Raw genomic sequence first — 25,306 nt, forward strand, 5'->3', positions numbered from 1 at the left:
AGCAGGCCACCGTTAGGTCTTTCAGTCTCAAAGTAGACGTGTAACACGTAAACCATTTCTCTTGCCTGGCCTCATACAGCAATCCCCCAGCCAAGAGAACAACATGGAACTTCTCCACTAATAATTTTCAATGAACTTTTTTCTGATATTCTGATATTCAGTACCACAGAGCAAGCAAGAGTAACAACAAACAAAATACTAACTCATCCAACAGTAAAAATTATGACAAACAAAATTGCGGGGGTGCAATGAGCATACAGAACAGCAGGCTATCTGAAACTTGAGCACAGTGTAAGCATGAAATGTTGTGGTGGTGGGGTGAAGATTTGGCAATTACAGCTGGTTGATGCGGTAGTCCTGCTCCTTGCTTAAAAGCTTGACTGTAGCTGCATGAGACAAGAAAATTCCCCCCCAGCAACATCTGCATGATGTAATGAGATTCATAGCTTATGTAAGCAAAACATTCTAATTATAAAAAAGCTGCATCAGCCATACAAAATATAGTGTTTCATTGAGACCTCATCCAGACTTCCACACCTACTACAGTCTTCAGGTAAACATACCAGTATTGATTCTTGTTTCCTAATGTAATGTAGCCTCTTTGTAGCATGTCATTACCTCAGTCTTTTCTTATCTCTTGGTATCCTGCAAAGTATTCGCTTGGTTCATCTCCCACCCATTAACCTGCCAATTGTCCTGTCCACATCTGTTTAATTTTTGTTACAGTCTTAATTATGCTTTTTGCTACTGTCGGTTCTATCATCAATTTGTTTGTTTCTCTAGCACTCATAGTAATTCCAAACATGAATTTCCAGGCTTGCTGAACAGCACACAGTCTTTGCATTAATATTACATTCCTCATTGTCACATTTCAAAACTGTTAATACACACTGACTGCAAACTTTGCTTTTCAGACTCACTGGGAGCTAGTTTTCAAAGCTCTGTTTAGTTTACTCCAGGAAATTTTTAGCTGCCTCTTTATTTCTTTAGCCTGCCTGCAAAAACAAAACAAACAAAAAACCCTCACCAACGATTTTGTAACTCCATTGTTTATTTTCTTTGATTTTTATGTTGTGTTATTTGTTTAAGTCTTGTTATAATTTGTTTACAAGCTTTCTTTCAAACATGCTCTATTAATGGCCTTCATTAATTGTTGATGATTATTTGCAGTCTTTTCATGGACCTGAAGATGGATTCAGGTACATACCATTAGTACATCTTCCTGCTTATCTTTCCCAGAATCTGGAACTGCCTCTGTGGCTACTAATAATGCTGACATGCAATCTTGCAGCCTTTTTTCCAGTCTCAAATGTCCCACCACTTGACAAGACACAATGGAAATGGTATCTTTGATGTGTATTGTCTTAAGTATATCAATGTAATTGAATCAATGCCTACCCTCTTAAAATCTATGAATCCTAGGCAGAGTTGTAATTTATACTTATTGCTTCATTCTATAATTTCATTCATTAGTTGCAATTAATGTCTAAATGTCTAAAGCTAGTGTGTTCCTTTGCCATTAAAATCAGTTGTTTTCTATACAGTTGGTGACAATTTTAATGAATATATTGTGCACTGCGGAGAAGAGGCTGATAGGACTGTAGTTTGATTCTCTTCCCCCCCCCCCCCCCCCCCCCCCTCCCCCTTCAGTCTTGTGAAATACGTGGGGTTCAGATTTTTAGAATTGTCTTCTTTTGTATAAATATTCGGTGAGTATGCAAGGGAAGTTTTGAAGACAGAGATGAGGTACTGCCAGAAGTAAGGCTACGAGGGTGGGACATGAATTTTTTTGGGTAGCTCAGTCAGTAGAGTACCTACCTATGGAAGACAAAGGTTCCAGGTTCAAGTCCTGCTCTGTCACACAGTTATAATCTGCCAGGAAGTTTCAGATCAATGCACTCTCCACTGCAGAATGAAAATTCATTCTGAAAACTCTGAATGCTTGCACAATTTTCTCTCTGCTGTTGGGTAGTGTGCCATCTTAACTATTGAAATGGGATCTTACCCAAGTTAAGTTATTATTGTGACTTCTTTGTACTGTTGTTTTTTTTTCAGTTTTTTGTCCTCAAATTTTAGCTGTATCTTCTCTCCATCTTCTAAAAGATATTTCCAGTAGATTAGTTTAATTCATGATATTCTAATCTTGATCTGTCATTGTTTTCTTGTAACTCAACAACAACAACAATGCGCGAGTTCCCACTTACACATGCACACGCACTGAAAACTGCCCGCAACTTAGTCTGATGTCATAGTTTGCCTTTAGTGGTCATAGTTTTTGTGATGTTTTGAAATTAAGAAACCTATAACAGTTAGTTCAGAGAGGAAAAATGTGATCGCCAGGTACTTCATGTTACATAGTTTTTGGGTCATATGTTACTGTATACAAAATATAGTCATCGTGGAAAATTGTAAGTTATTGTCTGTATTGAAGAACACAGCTGATTACCATGAAGAAATGAACAGGGACATGTTTCAGCGGTGGTTTAAGGACTTGTGTTTGAAAAAGAAAACTTGAAAAAGCCTTTAGTAATAGATATCAAGAATTCCTCATATCATTCAATTTAGCCTTGATAAGGCAGCTGTAGTAGTTTCTGTAAAACAAGACACTGTCAAATGTCTACAAGGGAACACCATTTGTATACCAGATGACTGTGTAAAGGATGAATTACTGGATCTCATGACTCAGAATAAACCATCTTTACCTCCATATGTTACAGATCAGGGATGTCCAGTCTTTTAGCTTACCTGGGCCACATTGGAAGAAGCCATGTTTTTGGGTTGTGCATAATGTACTTAGCAATAACAATAACCATTGCATCATGTGGTAGGAGTTTCAAACTTGTAATATCAATTTATCATGAACAAACAATGGAAAATCCAAGATGGAGTAATGACAGTATTATGACAAGGATAGATTGCAACTCACCATATAGTGGAGGTGCTGAGTTGCAGATACGCACAACAAAAAGACAGTCAAACAAGTAAGCTTTCGGTCAGAAAGGCCGTCACATGCAAATTCAACTCGCACTGTCATGACCGCAGTCTGGCTGCTGAGGCGAGTCTGTGAACAGCAGTGCATGGTGGGAGACGCAGTGTGGATGGTAAGGCTGAGGAGGAGGCTGGGGCAGGACGGGTCAGAGATACCAGGATAGGAACGGGGTATAGTAAAGTGCTGCTTGTGAGAACATGGGTGCAGAGAGGGTAGGGCAACTAGATGCAGTTGCGATGTTAGACATAGGGCAGGGGAGAGGGAGGCAGCGGAAAAGGAGAGAAATAAAAAGACTTTGGGTACATTGGTGGAATAGAGGGCTGTGTAATGCTGGAGTGGGAACATGGAAGGGGATACCTGGTTGTAGGACAGTGATTAATGAGGGTTGAGGCCAGGAGGGTTACAGGAATTTAGGATGTACTGCAGCGAGAGTTCCCACCTGCACAATTCAGAAAATCTGATGTTGGTAGGAAGGATCCAGATGGCACAGGCTGTGAAGCAGTCATTAAAATGAAGAACACTGTGTTGGGCAGCATGCTCAGCAACTGGGTGGTCCAGCTGTTTCTCGACCACAGTTTGTGGTGTGCGGACACATAGCTGGTTGGTTGTCTTGCTTACTTGGAATGCAGCATAGTGGTTGCATCTTAATTTGTAGATCACATGACTGGTTTCTCAAGGAGTCCTGCCTGTGTTGAGATAGGTGATGCTTGTGACTGAACTAGAGTAGGTGGTGGTGGGAGCATATATGGGCAGGCCTTGCATCTAGGTCTGTTACAGGGATATGAACCATGGGGCAAGGTAATGGAAGCATGGCTTGTGTATAGATGGATGAGGATATTGTATAGGTTCAGTAGGCAGTGATAATACCACTGTGGGAGGGATGGGAAGGGTAGTGGGTAGGCCATTCCTTGCTTCAGGGCATGACAAAAGGTACTCGAAACCCTTTCAGAGAATGTGATTCAGTTACTCAAGTCCTGGGTGGTACTGAGTTACAATTGGAATGCTTCCCTGTGGCTTGACTTTGAAACTTTGGAACACGGAGGGTGACTGGAGAGCCAAGATTCAAGAGATCTGTTTCTGTACAAGGCTGGGAGGGTAATTGTGGTCTGTAAGGGTCTCAGTGAGACTCTTGGTTTATTTTGAGAGTGGCTGCTCATCACTACAGGTGTGATGGCCATGGGAGGCTAGGCTGTATGGAAGGGACTTCTTGGTATGGAATGGGTGGCAGCCATTGAAATGGAGGTATTGCTGGTGGTGGTTGGTAGGTTTGATACAGGTGGAGGTGTTGGTGTAGCCTCTTTGAGGTGGAGGTCAACATCAAGCAAGGAGGCTTGTTTGGTTGAGGAGGATCAGTTGAAGTGAATGATGGAGAAGGTATTGAGGTTCTGGAGGAATATGGATTGTGTATTCTTGACATTGATCCAGATAGCAAAGTTGTCATCAGTGAATCTGAACCAGTTGAGGTGTTGGGATTCTGGGTGTGCAAAAAGGATACCTGTAGATGGCCCATGAATAGGTTGGCATAGGATGATGTCATGTGCATTCCCATTTCTGTACCCTGGATTTGTCTGTGGGTGATGCCTTCAAGGAAGAAGTAATTGTGGATGAGGATATTGTTGGTCAGTGCAACTAGGGAGGAGGTTGCAGGGTTGGAATCCGTCAGGTGTTGGGAAAGGTAGTGTTCAGTAGTGTCAAGGCCATGGGCATTAGGGATTTTAGTGTAAAGGGAGGTGGCATCAGTACTTATGAGCAGGACACGATGTGCTAAAGGAACAGGATATGTGGAGTGTTGGTGGAGGAAATGGTTGGTATCTTTTATATAATACTGATGGTGATGGTGTGTGAGAGCAGAGATTCTCTAAGTGGGGATACAGTAACCGATCACAATAGGGTGTCTTATGTGGTTGGGTTTTTGGACTTTAGGAAGCATATAGATGGCAAGTGTGTGGAAAATGGTAGTGGTCAGGGAGAGATGAACTATGGGGAGAGGTTCTGGGATGGCTGTAAGGCTCTGAGGAGAGACTGGAGATCCTGCAGGTTTCTGCAATGGAGTCACTGTGGCAGAGTTTTTGGGTGAATGGATCTGACGGGTGGCAGAGTCCTTCTGCTGGTAACCCTTGTAGTTCAAAACAACAGTGGTGGTGCCTTTGTCAGCAGGCAGGATTGTAAGGTCAGGATCAGTTATTAGGAGTTGGATTGCAATTCTTTCTGCGGGTGTAAAGTTAGATTGCATGTTGTGATATTTGAGGAATGATGGGGAGGCAAGGTTCAAGGTTAAGAATTTCTGGAAAGTTAACAGGTTAACAGGGGGTGATTTGGGGGAAGTGGGGCTGGATCACTATTGAGTGGAGTAGTACATAAACAGATTTATTTATTTATTTATTTTTATATACCGATTGTGTCATATTTGCTCACTTCTTGGGCCTCACTGATAATTGCTTCAGGCCACATGCGGGCTGTGGCTTGGACACACCTGTTATAGATAAACTAACAGAAAAATATGGTCATAGGGTCCTTAGACTGACACCATACCATTGCCACTTCAGTTCCATTGAAATCATATGGGCTCAGGTTAAAGTTTATGTGACAAGGAACAACAAAAACATGTATGTTAGCATAAGTGGAAAGAACTGCATTGTCAGATTGGCATGATGTTTAAGACACATGTAGGATGTAATAATGAAAGTGTGGTAGAATTAAGGTTTAGTGCAAAATGACAATGAATAACTTATTATTTCATTAAATTCTGACAGTAGTTCTAGTGGCAACACAGACAACAGTGAAAGTGATTCTGATTTAACCTCTCCACTGCCTACAAAGACATTGACAACAGACAGGGAGTAGACTATTTGTTTCTTTTTTGGTGTGCATGCAATTATTGACTGCACAAGCACATGCCATTTATGAGATGCCAACTCGGCTCTCCACCACTGCCATCAGTTAATCAGTTAATTTTAATCAGATTATAACCACTTCATTCACTGTCTGTTCACCATCCCCACTCCTTTACCTCCTGGATTCCTACTCATCACAGTTGATACCAACTCCCTGTACACCAGCATCACTTATGCTCATGGCCTCGCTGCCATCAAACACTACCTTTCCCAACATCCTTCAGACCCACTACCTCCTTCCTCACTTACCTTACGAACTATATCCTGACTCACAACTACTTCCTTTGAAGAGAAGATATTTAAACAAAACTGCAGCACAGTTATAGGAAACCAACACCATCCTATGCAAACCTTTTTATGGGCCATGTAGAGGTAAGCTTTCTAACCTCCTAAAACGCCAAGCCCTGTGGTTCAGGTTCAGTGGTGATACTCTCATGATCTGGACTCAGGACCCAGACACTCTATCTTGATTCCTCCACAACCACAACACCTTTTCTCCCATCCACTTCATCTGGTCCTCCTAAACTCCAGGTGCCACCATCCTGGGTGTTAACCTCCACTTCTCTGATGGTGCCATCCACATATCTGTCCACAATAAGCTCAACTGCATTTCAAGAGCTGCCACCCCTTCCACACCAAAACGCCTTTCCCATACAGGCTGACCATCTGTCGATTGTGTAGCTGCAGTGACAAGAACTCCCTTCCCCAATATGCTGAATGTGGTGTCACCGCCAGACACCACACTTGCTAGGTGGTAGCCATTAAATCGGCCGCGGTCCGTTAGTATATGTCGGACCCGCGTGTCGCCACTGTCAGTGATAGCAGACCGAGCGCCGCCACACGGCAGGTCTAGAGAGACTTCCTAGCACTCGCCCCAGTTGTACAGCCGACTTTGCTAGCGATGGTTCACTGACAAATTACGCTCTCATTTGCCAAGACGATAGTCAGCATAGCCTTCAGCTACATCATTTGCTATGACCTAGCAAGGCGCCATTATCATTTGCTATTAATCTTGTGATGCATGTACTGTCTGACCGATGTTCACCAATTATGGATTAAAGTTAAGTATTCCCGAGGCTATGTACTTATTTTACTAGACTCAACTCCTTTAACTGTTCCAGACCTCATGCCAGCCTGCGTGAGCTTAAACGCGTGCCTTTCGGCTACCCGTCACTGTGGATTGGCTGTCTTGCCAGTCCACAACACTGAAGGTCTCTTAAAGGCATTCAAATGGGCACTACTTCTCAAACGTAGTCTGCAAACAGAATTCCCGTGCCATATCCTCACACACAGCTAATCATCCCACCACCCCCAAGAATCAGCAACAAAGGAGTGTCTCCTTGTCACCCATTATCTCCCTGGACTGGAACATCTGTGTCGTATTCTTTGCCAGGGTTTTGATGATCTATCTTCATGCCCTGAAATGAGGGACGTCCTACACAAGATACTTTCCACCTCTCCGAAAGTGGTGTTCCATCACCCACGAAACCAACACAACATCCTAATCCATCCATATGCTGCTCCCACTCCCAACCCCTTGCCAAAAGGATCACATTCCTGTTGAAGACACAGATGCAAGACCTGCTTAGTCCATTCACCCATCACTTCCTACTCTAGTTCTGTCACAGGCTTATTCCTTCTCATCAGAGGCCAGGTCAGCTGGCAAAGTAGCAATGTCATATATCACCTCTACTGTTATCACTGCACAACTTTTTGTTTTGTTCTCAACCAACCAGGTGTCCACCAGAGTGAATGCCCACTGCCAAACTGTGGCCAAGAGCAAAACAGACCATCTGGTGGCAGAATATACAGTGGAGCACAAAACATGCTCGATTTCACAGGCTGCTTAACAACCCAAGCCATCTGTATCTTTCCCTCCACTACTAGCTTCTCTAAAATATGCAGAGGGGAGTTATCCCTGCAGCACGGTGTCCATACCCGGAACCATCCTAACCTCTATCTTCATTAACCAACTGTCACCAACCCTCCACCTGGCAGCTTCCCCTTCCTGTGTACTAACACCCCCTCCCAGTCCACTTCTGCATGTCACCTTCATTGTGTGCTGCTTCCCACCACCTTTGACACTGGTGCATCACATGCCTAGCCTGTGCACCTGCTGATCCTCCCTCAGGCATTCCTAGTCAGCAAAGTGGCTGCCTCCCTTCAAACAGCTAACTACCCATATTCAAGACCTCTTCCTGCAATTTGTATATCTCTCTCTGTGCTCACCCCACCGGACACTACCCCACCTCTCTCTGCCTCACCCTACCCTTATCCACCTGCCAAACTGCACTCTTTGACATTATGCGTTCAAGTGGTACTGCGTAAGTGTACAGAGGTGTGTCTGTGTATATGTGTGTGTGTGTGTGTGTGTGTGTGTGTGTGTGTGTGTGTGTGTGTGTGTGTGTGTGTGTGGGGGTGCGCGCGCGCGCGTATGCATGTGAACACCCTAGCTTGAGAAAAGATTTAATCTCAAAGCTAGTGAGTTTTATGCCCCCCCCCCCCCTTTTTGTGAGTGCCCTTGTTGACAGCTCAACACTTCTGCTTTTCAGTGAGTGCTCTCTTTTACTCCTAAAGTATTCACTGATAAAACTGTATGGGTCACGGGTGAGCAATGGAGGGTGTACATTCTAGGCTTAAGCTAGTTATCTTCAGAGCTACAGTGTTGAGTTTATCATACCTCTATAGTTGTGTGTGTGTGTGTGTGTGTGTGTGTGTGTGTGTGTGTGTGTGTGTGTGTGTGCGCCTGCACCTGCACCAGCCACTGGACCTGTGTTTTCATCAAATATTCACATTTTTGCCGCTATGCGGCAGCTCTGGGACATTCTACAAATGTGCTTATTTACAAGCTGAAGGCAGTGAATCTTGATCACAATAGTCTGCTTTTTATAAAAACTGGTAAGTCATGTTCTTTCTTCATTATGTTCAAAGGCATATTAACTTACGAATTACTATGTACGAAAAGATTCTCAGAAGTATTCCTTGCAATATTAAGTAGTCACATGCCCAAGTTCATATTTTGGCAGGGTTGCCATAATATAGTGGTCACTCAGTGTATATAGTGAGTGACAAACCTTGTGTTCACTATACATCAAGTAGCTTTAGTGTGTGAAATTGTTACACCAAGAGCACAACAATTTTTCCCCAATTACCCATATCCTCCTGTTAATAATGTACAAATTATATTGCTATAGTACACCAAATATGTCTCACCCTTCTGCTCCCTATTCACCACTTTACTGATTTCCAGGTCGTAGATATACTGATACAGCAATTATTCCATTAGATTATTATCATCATCTGTTTATTCTTATTAAACTTGAATTTTGTTCTGCTTGATAACTTATGTGTTTGTTCTGTATTGTGATACAGTGAAAGGCTTTCCTTTTCAGGTGGCCCGAATAGAGATTCCATTTGCTAGAGCTGCAAAGAAAATAGACATTAAAAAACTCAAGAGAATTATATGGGAAATTCTTAGAAGATCTCCAGTTATTGGGGTTAGTGAGAGAATTATTATAAACTTGAAATTTAAAGTAGTAGATGTAATTTTCTTCACTATTTTTACTAACTCTGTGCTCTCTTCTATAGGGAAATGATTCATCGTCAAGTAGCAGCATTTCTGGTACTGAAAGTTCGGGAAATGAAGATGAAATGAAGTCACCAATGTGGGCAAGTGAAATGTATGAGAAACTCAAGAGCAACGTGACAGGAGATCTGGCAAAGGACTTGAACTTTCCAATTGCTTTTAATTGTTTACTCCATTTAGCTAATGATAAGAAGTTACTTCTCACTGGGAAAGATGATTTGTCTGATATTTTTGTTACTCAAATCAGAGAGAGTTCTTAATTTACAGTGAAAAAGACTGGGATGTTATCAGAAGCAACAAATGTGCTCCTATGTGAAATATCTATCTGATGACTGTGGCTGTGATTAACTATCATGAACTGTGTTTTACTTTGCATCGCAGGCATGTTGGTCAATTCAGTATCTGAGAAGAAATATGTATTATTTTTCATGGATATTTCATCAGGAGTTCTTTTTATTACTGTGTTAAAACCTTTGTGACAATAGTCACAATTGAAACTATTTATATTTCTGGTTAAGTATGCCAGACTTTGAAGTAGTGTGAAGAAAATAGACAACAGAAAGTGAATGCTGTTATATAGAAACCTTAGGGTGAACATTTAATGAACGATCATTACTTTTTCATAAGGAAGTCATATGTGGAAGCATAAAATATGAAGATAGACTTAATAATATTTATTGAACTCTTGTAATTGTTATTGTGTGGGAAGTAGAAGCATTCCAAGTTATTTGAATAGAAAGTACCCTTTTTTTTCTCTCTTCCTCTGCCCCTCCCTCCCGTCTTTCCAGGAGCAGGATAATAAAAGTAAGATAAGAATGGGATGCATGCTGCTTCCATATCTAGGCTCAAGAGAAACATCATGTCTACTGTGCTGCAGTAGGAAGATAATAATATATACAATGAAGAATTTAGACTTCAATTAAAATGAAAGTATCAAGGATTCTTGACATTGCCATTTTTTCTTTGCTATAGTCAAATAAACACACAATTCTTAAACTTCAGGTTCTGTAATTAAGGATGTGTCACTTGGCCATATAAACATTACATTTTGATTAATATATCTTTTATTTATATTTAATGTTGTATAGCTGTATTTGTTTATATTGCTGTATGGTGCTATAGTACATATTTTGTTGAGTTTTTCAATTAAATGCTCAGACAAAAACTAATTAATAAGTTTATTTTTTGTGTATTCATGGCTGTGGTGGTCACTATGTTTTGATGAAATGAGTATCTTTACCTGTCTCCTGTAGATCACAATGTATTGTGTCGTCTTAATGCACAGATAATCTTTTATTTCTTGACAAGGGCTTTAAATTATATATACATATGCTGAAGATTGAAATAGTCAATCACAAAGACCATTGTAAAAATTTGAACGTCCACATAACAAGTTAACAATGAGAGAACTGAGGGAATACATGAAGCAGTAGAGGAATTGATCAATAATCATATGAAAGGCAATGGAAATTTGGTTGGACTGTGAGATTGGAATGCAATAGTCAGAGAGCCAATGGAAGGCAGAATTAATGTACAATATGGACTGGAGAAAAGAAATTAGAGGATTTGGATGTTGACAGATTTATATGATAAATTTTGTATGGTTGTAGTGAACACTGCCTTCCAAAGTCACAAGAGAAGGAATATTTGGAATAGACTGGGAAACATGTTAACAACTACAGCTGAGTGGTTGTCTTCACTCAGTTTTGTTTGCATTCACAAATTTTCTTTAATGTAGTTCTACATTATTGTTAGACAATGATTAAGAAATCACATGTAGGACTGCAAAGCACACAGAGGTGGATGTAAATTTAGTCATAAAATAGTAGTGGTGAAAAGTAGGCTGAAATCCAACAGGATAAAGGCATAGGAGTATAAACTGATGTGGAAAACTGAAGATTTAGGACAGAATGAGGCAATATAGAAATTTTTCCAAGGGAATACAAAAGAAAGTATAACAATGCCAAGAATGAAATGAATAGCTTGTAGTATTAATTGTTCAGGAATGAAATTAACGGGAAGTGCAAGCAGGCTAAATAAGAATGTGCTACACACACACACGTGCTGCATACATGAACTGTGGAGAAGTAAATAGTGAATGTGGGAATGGGTAACCTGTGTTAGTTCAGGGAAAAGGGCAGACATATATCAGCAGTACATAGAAGCCCTATGGAATGGGTTGGAGTACTGTCCTGATGCGCAATAAGAGAACAAAGATGCAAGTCACCAGGTACAATTGTTTCTATTGTAGCCAGTAGGAAAAAGTTTTTATACCTGCACTAAATAGCTCTTATGTATAAGGTAACTAAACATGGATATTACTATTTGTTGCACGACCTCAGTGCATTGGGTACATACACTATGTGCATCATCCTTATCCACTGTTACATGCTTTCTAGCTTTCTTAGTCATTTTCCTGTGCATAAACTTGATTGCTGGACCTTGTGGTAATGCATCCAACAATCCTTTAAAAGGCCTCTACTAATGTGGGCAATAACCATTGGTTGGAAACTGGAGATTCATCTTGGTGACTTGATAGAGACCCTCATACTTAGTCAAGAACTTGTTTGTCTTTCTCCATTAGTTTGTGGATGGAACGGGCTTGTTCATAACTTCTGGATACAAAGTACTTAATATAACTGCTTCATCAAGTCCAACAGAAAATTCATACCCTGACAGTCACACCCATGTAGGTAGCCGGCTTTTAACTATAGCCTGAGTTACTGTACTAGCCTGCTGATCAGGAATTGTCACCTTTGCCAAAAATCAGAGGTTTACTCAAGAGAAAGAGCTTCATAAATTGAGCAAATCAATAAAGTGTTGATCCACCTTATGTAAGCAGTTGTTCGGCTTGGCATTGATTGATAAGAGTTTTTGGATGTCCTCCTCAGAGATATCATGCCTAATTCTGCCCAACTGGCAGATTAGATTGACAGAATCCTGAGATTATTGGAGGACCCTGCCCGTAATGCTCTAAATGGTCTTAACTGGGAATAGATCCAGCGACCTTTCTGGCCAATGTAGGGCCTAGCAAGCATGAGAAGGCAAACAGTAGAAACTCTTGCTGTCTGCAGGCTAATGATGTCTATTCTGAATCCAGTGTTGTGACCCAGGAGTGCAGGAGAGTTGTTTGGTTGTCTGGAGGTGTTAGAAACACTGTGAAATTTGTAATAACATTTTATTCACCAGGATGAGTATAAAGGGTAATAAAGCTGCTTCAGTGCGTCATACAGAAGCTGGGCCTCAGCACTTGCTGTGAAGTAGTTCCGATATGCTTTGTCAGCGAGTCAGATCCACAGGTCAGTGAGCTGTGGCCAGTATGTTGCCATGCAGTTGGCACCATGGAGACGGGCAGGCATTGCCCACGCCAGATATTCTGCAGTTTAGTGCGGCCCTATACCTCAGCACTTTTATAGACAGTCCCTCACTCTCTTGTGTGAGAATAGACAACTGTGTGGTCCAGGATTTCAGTTGAGGTGAAGATTAGGCCCTGGTCAGCCAAAGTGCGTTGACCAAGACTGCAGCAAGTGTTCACAAGTCAGCAGGGAGCTGCATGAATATAGTACATGCACATGACGGCTTGCAGGTCATCCATGAATGATCCTCACCACTATTTTCATCCATGATGTCTCAGTAGGTGGCAACGGCACACCACTCCTATGGTTATCTGTAGGTTGGCTGTGTCTCAGCATCAAAGTCAGCAAGCAGGTAGCAGACAGACAGTCATTGAGTGGCTCCTCGTGGTTTCACTGAAATCCAATAGAATTTAATTATCTCTGGTTCTGATGACACTGACAGGAAAGTGGCACAACTAAATGTGCTCTCAAACTTTGAAAGTCCTATTATTTAAAGAGCTGAGCGAATTTTTTACCTTGCTGTCTCTATTTCCAAGGTCAGTCTTTCTGCAAGTTTGACCATTGCAGTGGCGCTCTAGCACTTGAAGTTACAGAGGATTACTTCGTACTGCCCTGCTATGTTGTACTGCGGCATTTGCTCTTTTGCTTCCCTCGCTCATAGGTTGTGTGGCAATCCTTGCCTCATGCCCTGTCTTCTGCTACATTGGTGGTATGTGGTATTGACATTCTGATTGAAACACTAGCCCTGAGCTGATCTCCTTGGCTCCGAGAGCACTGGGTGAATCTGTAAAAGCTTGCATACCAAATTAATTCTGGAGCGCAACAGCTTGGTATTTGAATACATTGGAGCCGTAAGTTGTCCAGTCCACGAAGTCTGCTTGTAATATGAGCAACATATGACTTGACATTTGTTTTTCTTATTTATAGGTACATTAACAATTACAAATGATCCTTCGCCTATACAGAGTGTTACAAAAAGGTACGGCCAAACTTTCAGGAAACATTCCTCACACACAAAGAAAGAAAATATGTTATGTGGGCATGTGTCCGGAAACGCTTACTTTCCATGTTAGAGCTCATTTTATTACTTCTCTTCAAATCACATTAATCATGGAATGGAAACACACAGCAACAGAATGTACCAGAGTTACTTCAAACACTTTGTTACAGGAAATGTTCAAAATGTCCTCTGTTAGCAAGGAGACATGCATCCACCCTCTGTCGCATGGAATCCCCGATGCACTGATACAGCCCTGGAGAATGGCGTATTGTATCACAGCCATCCACAATACAAGCACGAAGAGTCTCTACATTTGGTACCGGGGTTGCGTAGACAAGAGCTTTCAAATGCCCCCATAAATGAAAGTCAAGAGGGTTGAAGTCAGGAGAGCGTGGAGACCATGGAATTGGTCCGCCTCTACCAATCCATCGGTCACGGAATCTATTGTTGAGAAGCTTATGAACACTTCGACTGAAATGTGCAAGAGCTCCATCGTGCATGAACCACATGTTGTGTCGTACTTGTAAAGGCACATGTTCTAGCAGCACAGGTAGAGTATCCCGTATGAAATCATGATAACGTGCTCCATTGAGCGTTGGTGGAAGAACATGGGGCCCAATCAAGACATCACCAACAATGCCTGCCCAAACGTTCACAGAAAATCTGTGTTGATGACGTGATTGCACAATTGCGTGCGGATTCTCGTCAGCCCACACATGTTGATTGTGAAAATTTACAATTTGATCACGTTGGAATGAAGCCTCATCTGTAAAGAGAACATTTGCACTGAAATGAGGATTGACACAGTGTTGGATGAAACATTCGCAGAAGTGTACCCGTGGAGGCCAATCAGCTGCTGATAGTGCCTGCACACGCTGTACATGGTACGAAAACAACTGGTTCTCCCGTAGCACTCTCCATACAGTGACGTGGTCAACGTTACCTTGTACAGCAGCAACTTCTCTGACGCTGACATTAGGGTTATCGTCAACTGTACGATGAATTGCCTCGTCCATTGCATGTGTCCTCGTCGTTCTAGGGCTTCCCCAGTCGCGAGTCAAAGGGTGGAATGTTCCGTGCTCCCTAAGACGCCGATCAATTGTTTCGAACGTCTTCCTGTTGGGACACCTTCGTTCTGGAAATCTGTCTCGATACAAACGTACCGCGCCACGGATATTTCCTGGTGCTAATCCATACATCAAATGGGCATCTGCCAACTCCGCATTTGTAAACATTGCACTGACTGCAAAACCACGTTCGTGATGAACACTAACCTGTTGATGCTACGTACTGATGTGCTTGATGCTAGTACTGTAGAGCAATGACTCGAATGTCAACACAAGCACCGAAGTCAACATTACCTTCCTTCAATTGGGCCAACTGGCGGTGAATCGAGGAAGTACAGTACATACTGCCGAAACTAAAATGAGCTCTAACATGGAAATTAAGTGTTTCCGGACACATGTCCACATAACATATTTTCTTTATTTGTGTGTGAGGAATGTTTCCTGAAAGTTTGGCCATACCTTTTTGTAACACCCTGTATATTGATGGTTAATGTATGTATTCTTTAGTTCCACACTGTCATTGGCATCAACCCCGTTTAATAATGGTGTATCTGTAATCCTGGGGTAACAATGACCAGTGGTCAAAGTAACCCCATAACAGGGATATTAGGCACATGACCTCAGAAAACATATTATGCTTCGGATATATACATGTGATCAAAAATCTGATCACAGGTCTGTTTTCAGAATTAATCAAGTAACATGAGTGATGGGGTTGAAAACACCAATGGTTTGGTAGTTAAGTGGCATCAGTGGATTTTACACAACCAGATTTTAACACACTTTGTCCTATACAATTATGTCGCAACAAATTCGCCAGCTGTTGCTCAAGAAAATGGGTACTATATGGCGCCATCCAGCGAATATTGATAGAACTTTACCACCAAACGGTATATACTTAACACCCGACTGACAACAAGCAGTGAGCTGTAAAACTTATGGTGTATGAGTGGTCGAAGTAACCACAGCGGTTTGTGGTAGTGCATTTGCTGGTCCATGTTGCTCACCATTGACATGCTGAATATCCATAGTAAGCTGCCCAATGAAGACCAGATGCCGTAAGTGGCGTGATGATACATTGTCTGGTATCTGACAAAGAGCTAGCTTAGTGTCTGTGTGAAGCATAAAATGTCTACCTTCAGGCATTTGATTAAACTTCGTGATTAAGGCATATGCCACATACAACTCATGATCATAACCGACTAATTTGCTTGTGAAGGTTACAGTTTCTTGCTGAAGAAAGCTAGAGGATGCCAGTTGTGTTGCATATGTTGTAACAAGGCTCCAATTGCAGCTGATGACAGGTTCCTCAGGAAAAGGTTTAGCCATCAATGCAGCCTTTCCAATAGCAGCACTGACATTGGACAAGGATGCTTTCTTTACATCAATCCACCGTTGCATTTCTCCTGGTTTAGGTAAACTTTTCAAAATTTCTCTGTTAGGTGCTGCCAACAATGCCTAATTGTGCACGGAAGTCAATGAAAGTTTGTCAAGCCCAAGAAATGGCTTAATTCTCGTACTGCAATGGGCTGGGGAAACTGAGATATAGCTTCCTGTCTTGAGGTGGTAAGATTCTTTGTGCATTGATAAGTTAATCTAATAATTTTACCTTTGTTGCTCTGAAGACTAGTTTTTGCGAGTTAATCACTAAACCATGTTCTTGTAGTCTAGCGAATGGTAGATGTGCTAGGTGTTCTGCCCCTGGACGACGTTACAAGCAAGTCTTCAATGTAAACATAAAAAAAATAAGTTTCTGGTTACTTTATCCATGAAACACTAAAAAGTCCATGCAGCATTGTACACCCGAAAAAGCATTCGCAAAAATTCGTGAAGTCTGACAAGCGCGCAAATAGCGGGTTTGGGTATACCTTCTGGTGCAATTGACACATGATAAAAACCATAGACGAGGTTTATCTTGGTGAGAACAGTCTTACCATGAATGCGCACAGAAAAGTCGTAGATGTGTGGCACAGAATAATGGTCAGGTATCGTTCTGGCGTTAAGCTGAAGAGTCACCACGTGTTATACTTCTTGGGTACAATGTGGAGTGGAGGTACCCAGCTACTATTTGAATGGTAATACATCTGTTGGACTAACATAAAAGAGTACTCTTGCTTTGGAGTAGATGATTTCAAGGAGCTAATAAAGCAGGTCACCATTTGGTGAATCAACTGCAGTCACTTCGATGCTAGTATGGTTGGCATGATGTAGATGCCCGTGACTAGACAACAGTGTTGTAGAATCAAGCAGGCATTGATTGTGAAGATCTGGGAGGAGACTATAAAAAGGTTAAAAGTTCGCTGCAACAATTGGGCACAGCATATCAGCAGCAATGAATCTACATATGAGTTCACACTGAAGATTGAAAGTTAGATATACAGTAAGTCGATGTAACCATAAGTCTTGATGGAAGATACATTTTTTGTCTACAGGTGACTGCAAACGGTATTCCGATGGAAGACAAGAGGAGTAAACTGAGAGATCAGCACGGGTATCAGTGAGATACTGCAACTTAGTAGAGAGCCCTGGTGTAAAAAGTCCATGGCTGTCTGTCGCTACTGATTTCCGACGGCGTTTCACTTGTCACAGGTTAGTCGACGCTGCCGATCTCCAGCCGCAAATTTTTTGTGATGTCAGCAGATATTCTCCCTTGTGAGTGAAAGCCTGTTTCTTCAGGAAGAGCGTCGGCATTGTGATGCACTGAGAAGTGTCGTATTTGTAGGCCCAAGAATTGGTTACACAGTTCAGCTACTTGAGCTTGCTGCACTTTCAGATAAGTCTCGGTCCTGGTGGAGCTGACTGTGACACCCGTCGATAGATAGGCCTACATGTCGACTATTGGGTCAGCAGTTTGAGGCCACCAACGCAAGCAGTGCGTCCGCAGGTAAGTGCGACAGCGATGTCTTCCACAGAAAATCGACGTAAATTGCGTTGCCTCCCAGCAGGCGAAGATGATGAAGTAGTTCAACGGTACAGTTCTTTAATGTAGAGAAATTTGTCAAGCAACTTACCTGCTTGTGGCTGCATGCTTGTTACTACGGGTGCTGGACAGATGTCTGTTTTTCATTGCTTGGCAGCATAGCTAGAATGTTCTGTGCGTGCATAGCCATTTTTTCCGTAAGTGGAAGCACCACATAAACGCACTCTAAGACAAAACAAGAAGAAGGAATCCGAATGAGACGGAAACAGCGTGAGGGGTGATCGCCCTCCCCCCCCCCCCCCCCTCCCGCGAGAGTGGAAACTAAATTAAAATCAAATGGTAATTTATGTAATCTGCGCCAAAGTTAATCATGCGAATTTAGAGTTTTGGTCAGTGAATTTAGTCATTTAATTCGGTATTCACCAAACCACTTTATTTTGTGACCCAAGAGAATGTGCTACCTGTACTAGTGACATGTGATCTCCCTCCTGTTCGATTTGTGGGCGCTAAATGTTAGCAGGGCTTTCTGATCTGCCAAAGCAGCACGCGCTTCGCGTCTCCCTTAGGGCACTATCTGCTTTGCCTCCATTTTTGTTATTGCTACTATGGCTAGACTGCTTGTCCAGAATTCAAGAGCATATCCAAACAGTTTTGGCGCCTTGACATGGTGCTTCTCTGCAGCGCCCTATCCTTCACACACCGCCGCCCGGAACGCCGCCAATGAGAACAGTTGCCGCTGTCGCTGCGATCAGCTTTGGATGCTACCGTGAGCAGCTTTGTCGGTGCCGTTACTGCTACTGCTACGCTTACGTCACGTGCCGATTTTTCATAGGCGGCGATCCGGGTCTTGGCCGGCCAAATACGCCACCGAGTGGCGTCATGTGAAGGTCGCCATTGAAAACAATATTTCGCTAGCGATAGCTCAGTGTGAAGAGGACGTTCGTCTTGACAGTGTGGAGTTCAGTTTTGTGCGGCATGAAACGAATTTCAAAAATAACGTATTTCTTCTCTAAAAACAACGAGAAGACAACATGCAACTCCTTGCGTATTATGGTGACCAGTGCTTTTTGTTCCTATATTACTTAACTTCGGAGTTAATGTTCGTAAAATAACATTATTTGAGATCAGTCTGCTGTATAATGAAGCGATAAAACTGGCAGATGATATTGGAAACACCACTCAAACATCGAGGATCACATATTGACAAGTCAACAGGCCCAACGTTGCTGCTTTGAGTACTGAAAGCTGTTTTAAGGCGAATGTCTTTATCCCTATTCTTGACACAGTCAACAATGACCTAGAAAACAGATTCTCTAAATACGTTCCCAGTCTCTATAATCTCAAAACACTTCTACCAAAAATCTGGTCATCTTCAACAGTGTCCTTGGAGTCAGTTATTAGGGATGCAGAAGTACTACAAAGTAATTGGAGAGGCTGAAAGTGACTGCACTGCTAATCTGAAGGCAGAGATCAAGCTGTGGGTGGCAAAGTGGAAAAGGGAAGACACAAACAAAACACTACTGCCATGATATGCAGTTGAGTGTTTGCAGTTTTTCACTCCAGAAATTTTTCCTACAGTCATATCTTTGCTGTTGATCCTTTCTTCTCCTCCTGTGTCGACTGCAACAACAGAAACATCTTTCTCTACACTCAAAACTCATTAAGAATTGGTTAAGGAACCGTTGTGGGCAAAACAGCTGAACAGGACTTGCTTTGTTGTATGTCCATAGAGACATCATTGTTAATAAAGAAAAAATTATAGATGGTTATACAGGGCTATTACAAATGATTGAAGCGATTTCATAAATTCACTGTAGCTCCATTCATTGACATATGGTCACGAGACACTACAGATACATAGAAAAACTCATAAAGTTTTGTTCGGCTGAAGCTGCACTTCAGGTTTCTGCCGCCAGAGCGCTCGAGAGCGCAGTGAGACAAAATGGCGACAGGAGCCGAGAAAGCGTATGTCGTGCTTGAAATGCACTCACATCGGTTAGTCATAACAGTGCAACGACACTTCAGGACGAAGTTCAACAAAGATCCACCAACTGCTAACTCCATTCGGCGATGGTATGCGCAGTTTAAAGCTTCTGGATGCCTCTGTAAGGGGAAATCAATGGGTCGGCCTGCAGTGAGCGAAGAAACGGTTGAACGCGTGCGGGCAAGTTTCACGCGTAGCCCGCGGAAGTCGACGAATAAAGCAAGCAGGGAGATAAACGTGCCACAGCCGACGGTTTGGAAAATCTTACGGAAAGGGCTAAAGCAGAAGCCTTACCGTTTACAATTGCTACAAGCCCTGACACCCGATGACAAAGTCAAATGCTTTGAATTTTCGGCGCGGTTGCAACAGCTCATGGAAGAGGATGCGTTCAGTGCGAAACTTGTTTTCAATGATGAAGCAACATTTTTTCTTAATGGTGAAGTGAACAGACACAATGTGCGAATCTGGGCGGTAGAGAATCCTCACGCATTCGTGCAGCAAATTCGCAATTCACCAAAAGTTAACGTGTTTTGTGCAATCTCACGGTTTAAAGTTTACGGCGCCTTTTTCTTCTACAAAAAAAACGTTACAGGACACGTGTATCTGGACATGCTGGAAAATTGGCTCATACCACAACTGGAGACCAACAGCGCCGACTTCATCTTTCAACAGGATGGTGCTCCACTGCACTTCCATCATGATGTTCAGCATTTCTTAAACAGGAGATTGGAAAACCGATGGATCGGTCGTGGTGGAGATCATGATCAGCAATTCATGTCATGGCCTCCACGCTCTCCCGACTTAACCCCATGTGATTTCTTTCTGTGGGGTTATGTGAAAGATTCAGTGTTTAAACCTCCTCTACCAAGAAACGTGCCAGAACTGCGAGCTCGCATCAACGATGCTTTCGAACTCATTGATCGGGACATGCTGCGCCGAGTGTGGGAGGAACTTGATTATCGGCTTGATGTCTGCCGAATCACTAAAGGAGCACATATCGAACATTTGTGAATGCCTAAAAAACTTTTTGAGTTTTTGTATGTGTGTGCAAAGCATTGTGAAAATATCTCAAATAATAAAGTTATTGTAGAGCTGTGAAATCGCTTCAATCATTTGTAATAACCCTGTATTGAGAAAGGCAGAAAGAACAGGAAAGGTATATTTTCTTAAGTACAAATAATATTTATTATAATGACAGTTGTTCTTCTGTGATTTAAAAAGATTTTGTAATTAACATTCACACACTTAGATTACAATTTTGTAGAAAAACTGAAAAAATGCGAATCAGATGTTAATATGTATGAAGCATGCTAAATATACATTGCATATGTACAGAACTAAAATTAAAAGTGTAACCACGACTGCTTTTTGTAAAAAGATGGCTTTATGTACCTGCAAGTAAGCTTTGAGCTACTGTAACGATGTACTATCATTCTCACTGTTTACATTGTACTTCTTTGGAAGTATCAGTCTCAAATACATTGCTTTTATAATATAATTAATATGGCTATTGCATTTTTATTCCCACTACGTTTGTTTTAAAACGACTATCATTTCGAATTGTATTGAAAATGAAAACAAGATAGAAATATTTGAATATCTATTCAAGACTTTACAATTATATATATAGACTACACTGGCAAAAAAATAACTGTCAACAAATTAAGAACTACAGTTTTAAAAGTATTTTATTCTAATTTCAGTTTATTTGCTTTTAATTTGCTTATCAGCACTTGGTTAACAAATGCTTACGAACTTGTTGTTGTGTGTTAACTATAAGAAGTTATTCAGAAAAAAGTTGCGAATATTACACGTCTCAAGAAATTTACAACTTTTTTATTTAAAATAAAACACATTTTTGCAATTCTTTGATATTTTTAAGCATCAATTTTTTTTCTCTTAACTTTGAAGTGGAGGACCCCTGGATGTTCTTTCGCTTCTAGGCATCTGCCCACACCCTCAAAACTTCACTAACCCGCCCCTGGACGGAAATTGGTAAATGTGATGTACATGTACATGATGTCATACAGACAAACAAATGATTCAGAAAAATTGGATGATTTATTCAAGACAAAGGGCTTCACAAACTGACCAAGTCAATAATGTGTTGGTCTACCTGTGGCACTGAGTTCATGAAGGTCCTTCTGAAGGATATCGTGCTGCATTATGCCCAACTGGTGCGTTAGATCCTCAAAATCCCTAGCAGGTTAGAGGGCCCGGCCCATAATGCTCCAAACGTTCTCATTTGGGGAGAGATCTGGCGACCTAGCTGGCAATGGTAGGGTTCCGCAAGCATGAAGACAAGAAGTAGAAACTCTCGCTGTGTGTGGGTGGGCATTACCAATTATCTTGTTGAAATGTAAACCCAGGTGGCCTGTAATGAAGGGTAACAAAACGGGGCTTACAATATCGTCAGTGCTCAGCTGTGCTGTCAGGGTGCCACAGATGACGACCAAAGGGATGCTGCTACGAAAAGAAATGGTACCCCAGTCCATCCTTTGGTTGTCATCCACGGCACCCTTTGCACACAGCGAGGGTTACTAGTTGTCTTTGTGCTGCCAAATCCTACCTTGGCCAGTAAGGTCGTCAGATCTCTTCCCAACTGAGAACGTTTGGAGCATTTTGAGAAGGTCCCTCCAACCTGCTCAGGATTTTGACGGTTGTAATATTTCTGGCTTAGTCATCCATCATATTAGGCTCCATGAAGCTGTTCCCAGAGCAGTGGAGATGCAAGAAGTATAGAGATGACGAAATGTGGTGTGAGATACCTGTGACAGATGTTAGATTCGGTACAATTCCCGTGAGAAAGACCGCCTCCACAATGCTACTGCTCTGTGATTGGCTGCTGTGTTCGGAGCAAGGGCGTCTAAACGTTAAAGTATAGTTATTATTATTAGTTAAACTACTCATTGGAATGACTTCACTTTTTAGTATAAATATCTCTCAGCATCTATCAATGAGTCATTTTAGAATTATTAAAAACAATTTAAATCAGAAAACAAAAGACTGACGAAATTGCTGACGAAGCACTTCGGGAGAGTTTGGGTCACGCCTTTTCTGGGATGGCGCGCGAAGTGTTTCGGGCTGTTCGTCAGTCTGGATTACACAGTCGAGAAGAACAGACATGTTGTCTGTCGTAGGACGTGTTTCCAATTTTTATTTAAGTTCCTGTTCGTCACTCTGGATTAGGCAGTCGAGAGGAACAGACATGTTGTCTGTCGCAGGATGTGTTTGCCAGTATTCAGTATTGAAAGATTCACTCTGGTTGTCATGAGGCACAGACACGTGCTACAAATAGTGTAAAGATACATTTTCGTAAACATTGTGTTTGATCATGTACTTTGCTGTTTCAGAAGGTGTTGTATTAAGATCATATAGTCTTCTCGTGTGGCTATATTAAAATACGCGAGTGGCATCCCAAAGAAGCGATACATTATTTCAAAACAGAACCTCGCTAAAAGTCAGTTTCAGCATCAAGATACAGAACCTACGACCTGCGTGCTGTTTTCTGCGCTGGGGACATCAACTTGAAGACAGCAGGTTAGTGAACTATAACAGAACCTTCGTATTCCATACAGTGCAGTGGAAACAACTAGTCGCCTCACGTGTACTGCATGCACAGAACAAATGTGCACAGTGACACGTCATCTGCAGTAATGTAGAGGAGGCAAAGCAGGATGATCGTTATTAACACCAACAATCAATTCATTCTTCCTTTCTTGCCGTACGGTCTAACGTGCTAATTGGACAGAATTTAGCAAGAGATCCCTCAGGAGGACATTTATCAACCAATGCCAAGCCGGAAAACTGTTTACATAAGAGCTAGAGGTGGACCAACGCATTATTGACTTGCTCAATTTGTGACGCCCTTTTTCTTGTTAAATCATCCAGTTTTTCTGACAGTGTAATGATTTGTTTGTCTGTACATGTGCAACACATCTACCGATTTCTGTCACACTCGGATAATTCCTTCGTGGCGCGTCTTTTTTTTTTTTTTTTCTTCTTCTTCTTCTTCTTAGAGTGTATATTTAGTTTCGTTCAAGGTGATGTGGGCAAGACAAATTGGCTCTCAAGTGGGCGAACCACAGCAATGGATCTGCTGTTCTAGGGCTTGGGTTCCACTGCTGTCCGACTAAGGATCATGTTTGCTGCTCGTAAGTCAGTATTTGCAGGATTCTGTATGTTAATCATCGTAGGTATTGATTGCTCTACACAACTGTTCATGAGTTATTCTGTGCAGCACCGCTGATGCAAGAACTTTTGTAAAGTGCATCTTATCGTTTCAGTGTGTGATTCAATTTTTCTTATGATGCAGTCGTTCTGGCCTGTGAAAATGCAATTTAATTAAGCACACAACATAACAGCCAACTACAATGAGCAATCGTACTAAGAGCATGTATGCCAGTCCTTTGCTTTTAGCTCACAGTTAGTTGAAGAACTTACGCTGCGCTCAAGACACTTGTAACAGACGATTTACTGACCATGTCGTTATCCGCACATACAAACTCAAGTATCGGGCGCTGCACAGGTTGAATGCCTACTGGAGGAGATGGGCCTCGATAGCCAATAGAGAGCACCACAGTCGCACTGCACTTTCACAGTGAGCGCGCCACTGCCTCGCTACGTGAGTGCACCGGCCAATACTGTTCTATGCAGTTCTTATTTAGGCTGCACAGTGTGTCGCCAGGCAGTTCAGTGCTCGTGCTTGGTACCTACGAATCAATCTTTGCTGTTCTAGAACTATTGGGTTATTACCTTGCATGTCACCTGGTTATTCTCTCTGGTTGAATCTTGGACTTGTCTCTCTGCTGCTCTTGGCCTTATTGTCATAATTGTTGCGACTGCTTTGCGTAGAACCTCGTTGTCATGAGATTATTTCTCCTTGTGCTGGTCTGTTGTCTTGTCCGTAGTCTCTCTGTTACGTTTCGCTCTAAATACCGATGAGTTGGGTTACTCTTCCGCAGGTGGCTCTCCCACATGGCAGCTCCCTCCATTTCTCATTTCTGCATTCACCGACACGGGCGCTGATATCTGGCTACCGAGGATACAGCGTCGGCAACGAGGAAAAAGAGTTATTCAGTGGCATGGACGCTCAGTTGGTTCGCTCGCTGGGGCAACAGCAGTAGTTAATACAGCAGTAGCTCCAGTTATTATTATTACAAAAATCGCTCAGATTCAACCATGCGGTTTCCTTCAGGCTCGAGCTCCATTAGTACCATAAACAACCGAGACAGTCATACTGCTCTTGGGTCACTGACTTGCATAGTCTCAGACGAAAATACGATTTCACTTGCGCCAATCTAGGCTGCAAGGCTTCGTATGCAGACTCCTTGATTCATGATGTAGTGGTCGAGCTTGCACCATGTCTGGAGGTCCTACCTGTGGCGTTGAATCTAGATAACCCCTAACTGTAGGGCATTCAGCGCATCGCACACTTGCTGGAAATCGCAAAGGTGGCTTATGAATGACTAATGGCGGGGCCACAAGTTACATCATGATTCGTCCTTATC

At 42.2% G+C, this 25,306-nt stretch overlaps 1 protein-coding gene across 1 annotated transcript in view; it reads left to right on the forward strand.

The window, feature by feature from the left end:
* The window catches only part of LOC126473317 (condensin complex subunit 2), a 183,872-nt gene extending 173,377 nt beyond the window's left edge, over positions 1-10,495 (forward strand). The window contains exons 11-12 of the mRNA XM_050100300.1: positions 9,276-9,380; positions 9,472-10,495. Of these exons, the coding sequence (XP_049956257.1) occupies positions 9,276-9,380; positions 9,472-9,729 (363 nt within the window). The 3' untranslated portion in view covers positions 9,730-10,495. The remainder of the gene's footprint in view (positions 1-9,275; positions 9,381-9,471) is intronic.
* Positions 10,496-25,306: the final 14,811 nt, after the last annotated feature.

The sequence above is a fragment of the Schistocerca serialis genome, chromosome 4 (assembly GCF_023864345.2).
Source record: "Schistocerca serialis cubense isolate TAMUIC-IGC-003099 chromosome 4, iqSchSeri2.2, whole genome shotgun sequence".
Classification (NCBI taxonomy): Eukaryota; Metazoa; Arthropoda; class Insecta; order Orthoptera; family Acrididae; genus Schistocerca; species Schistocerca serialis.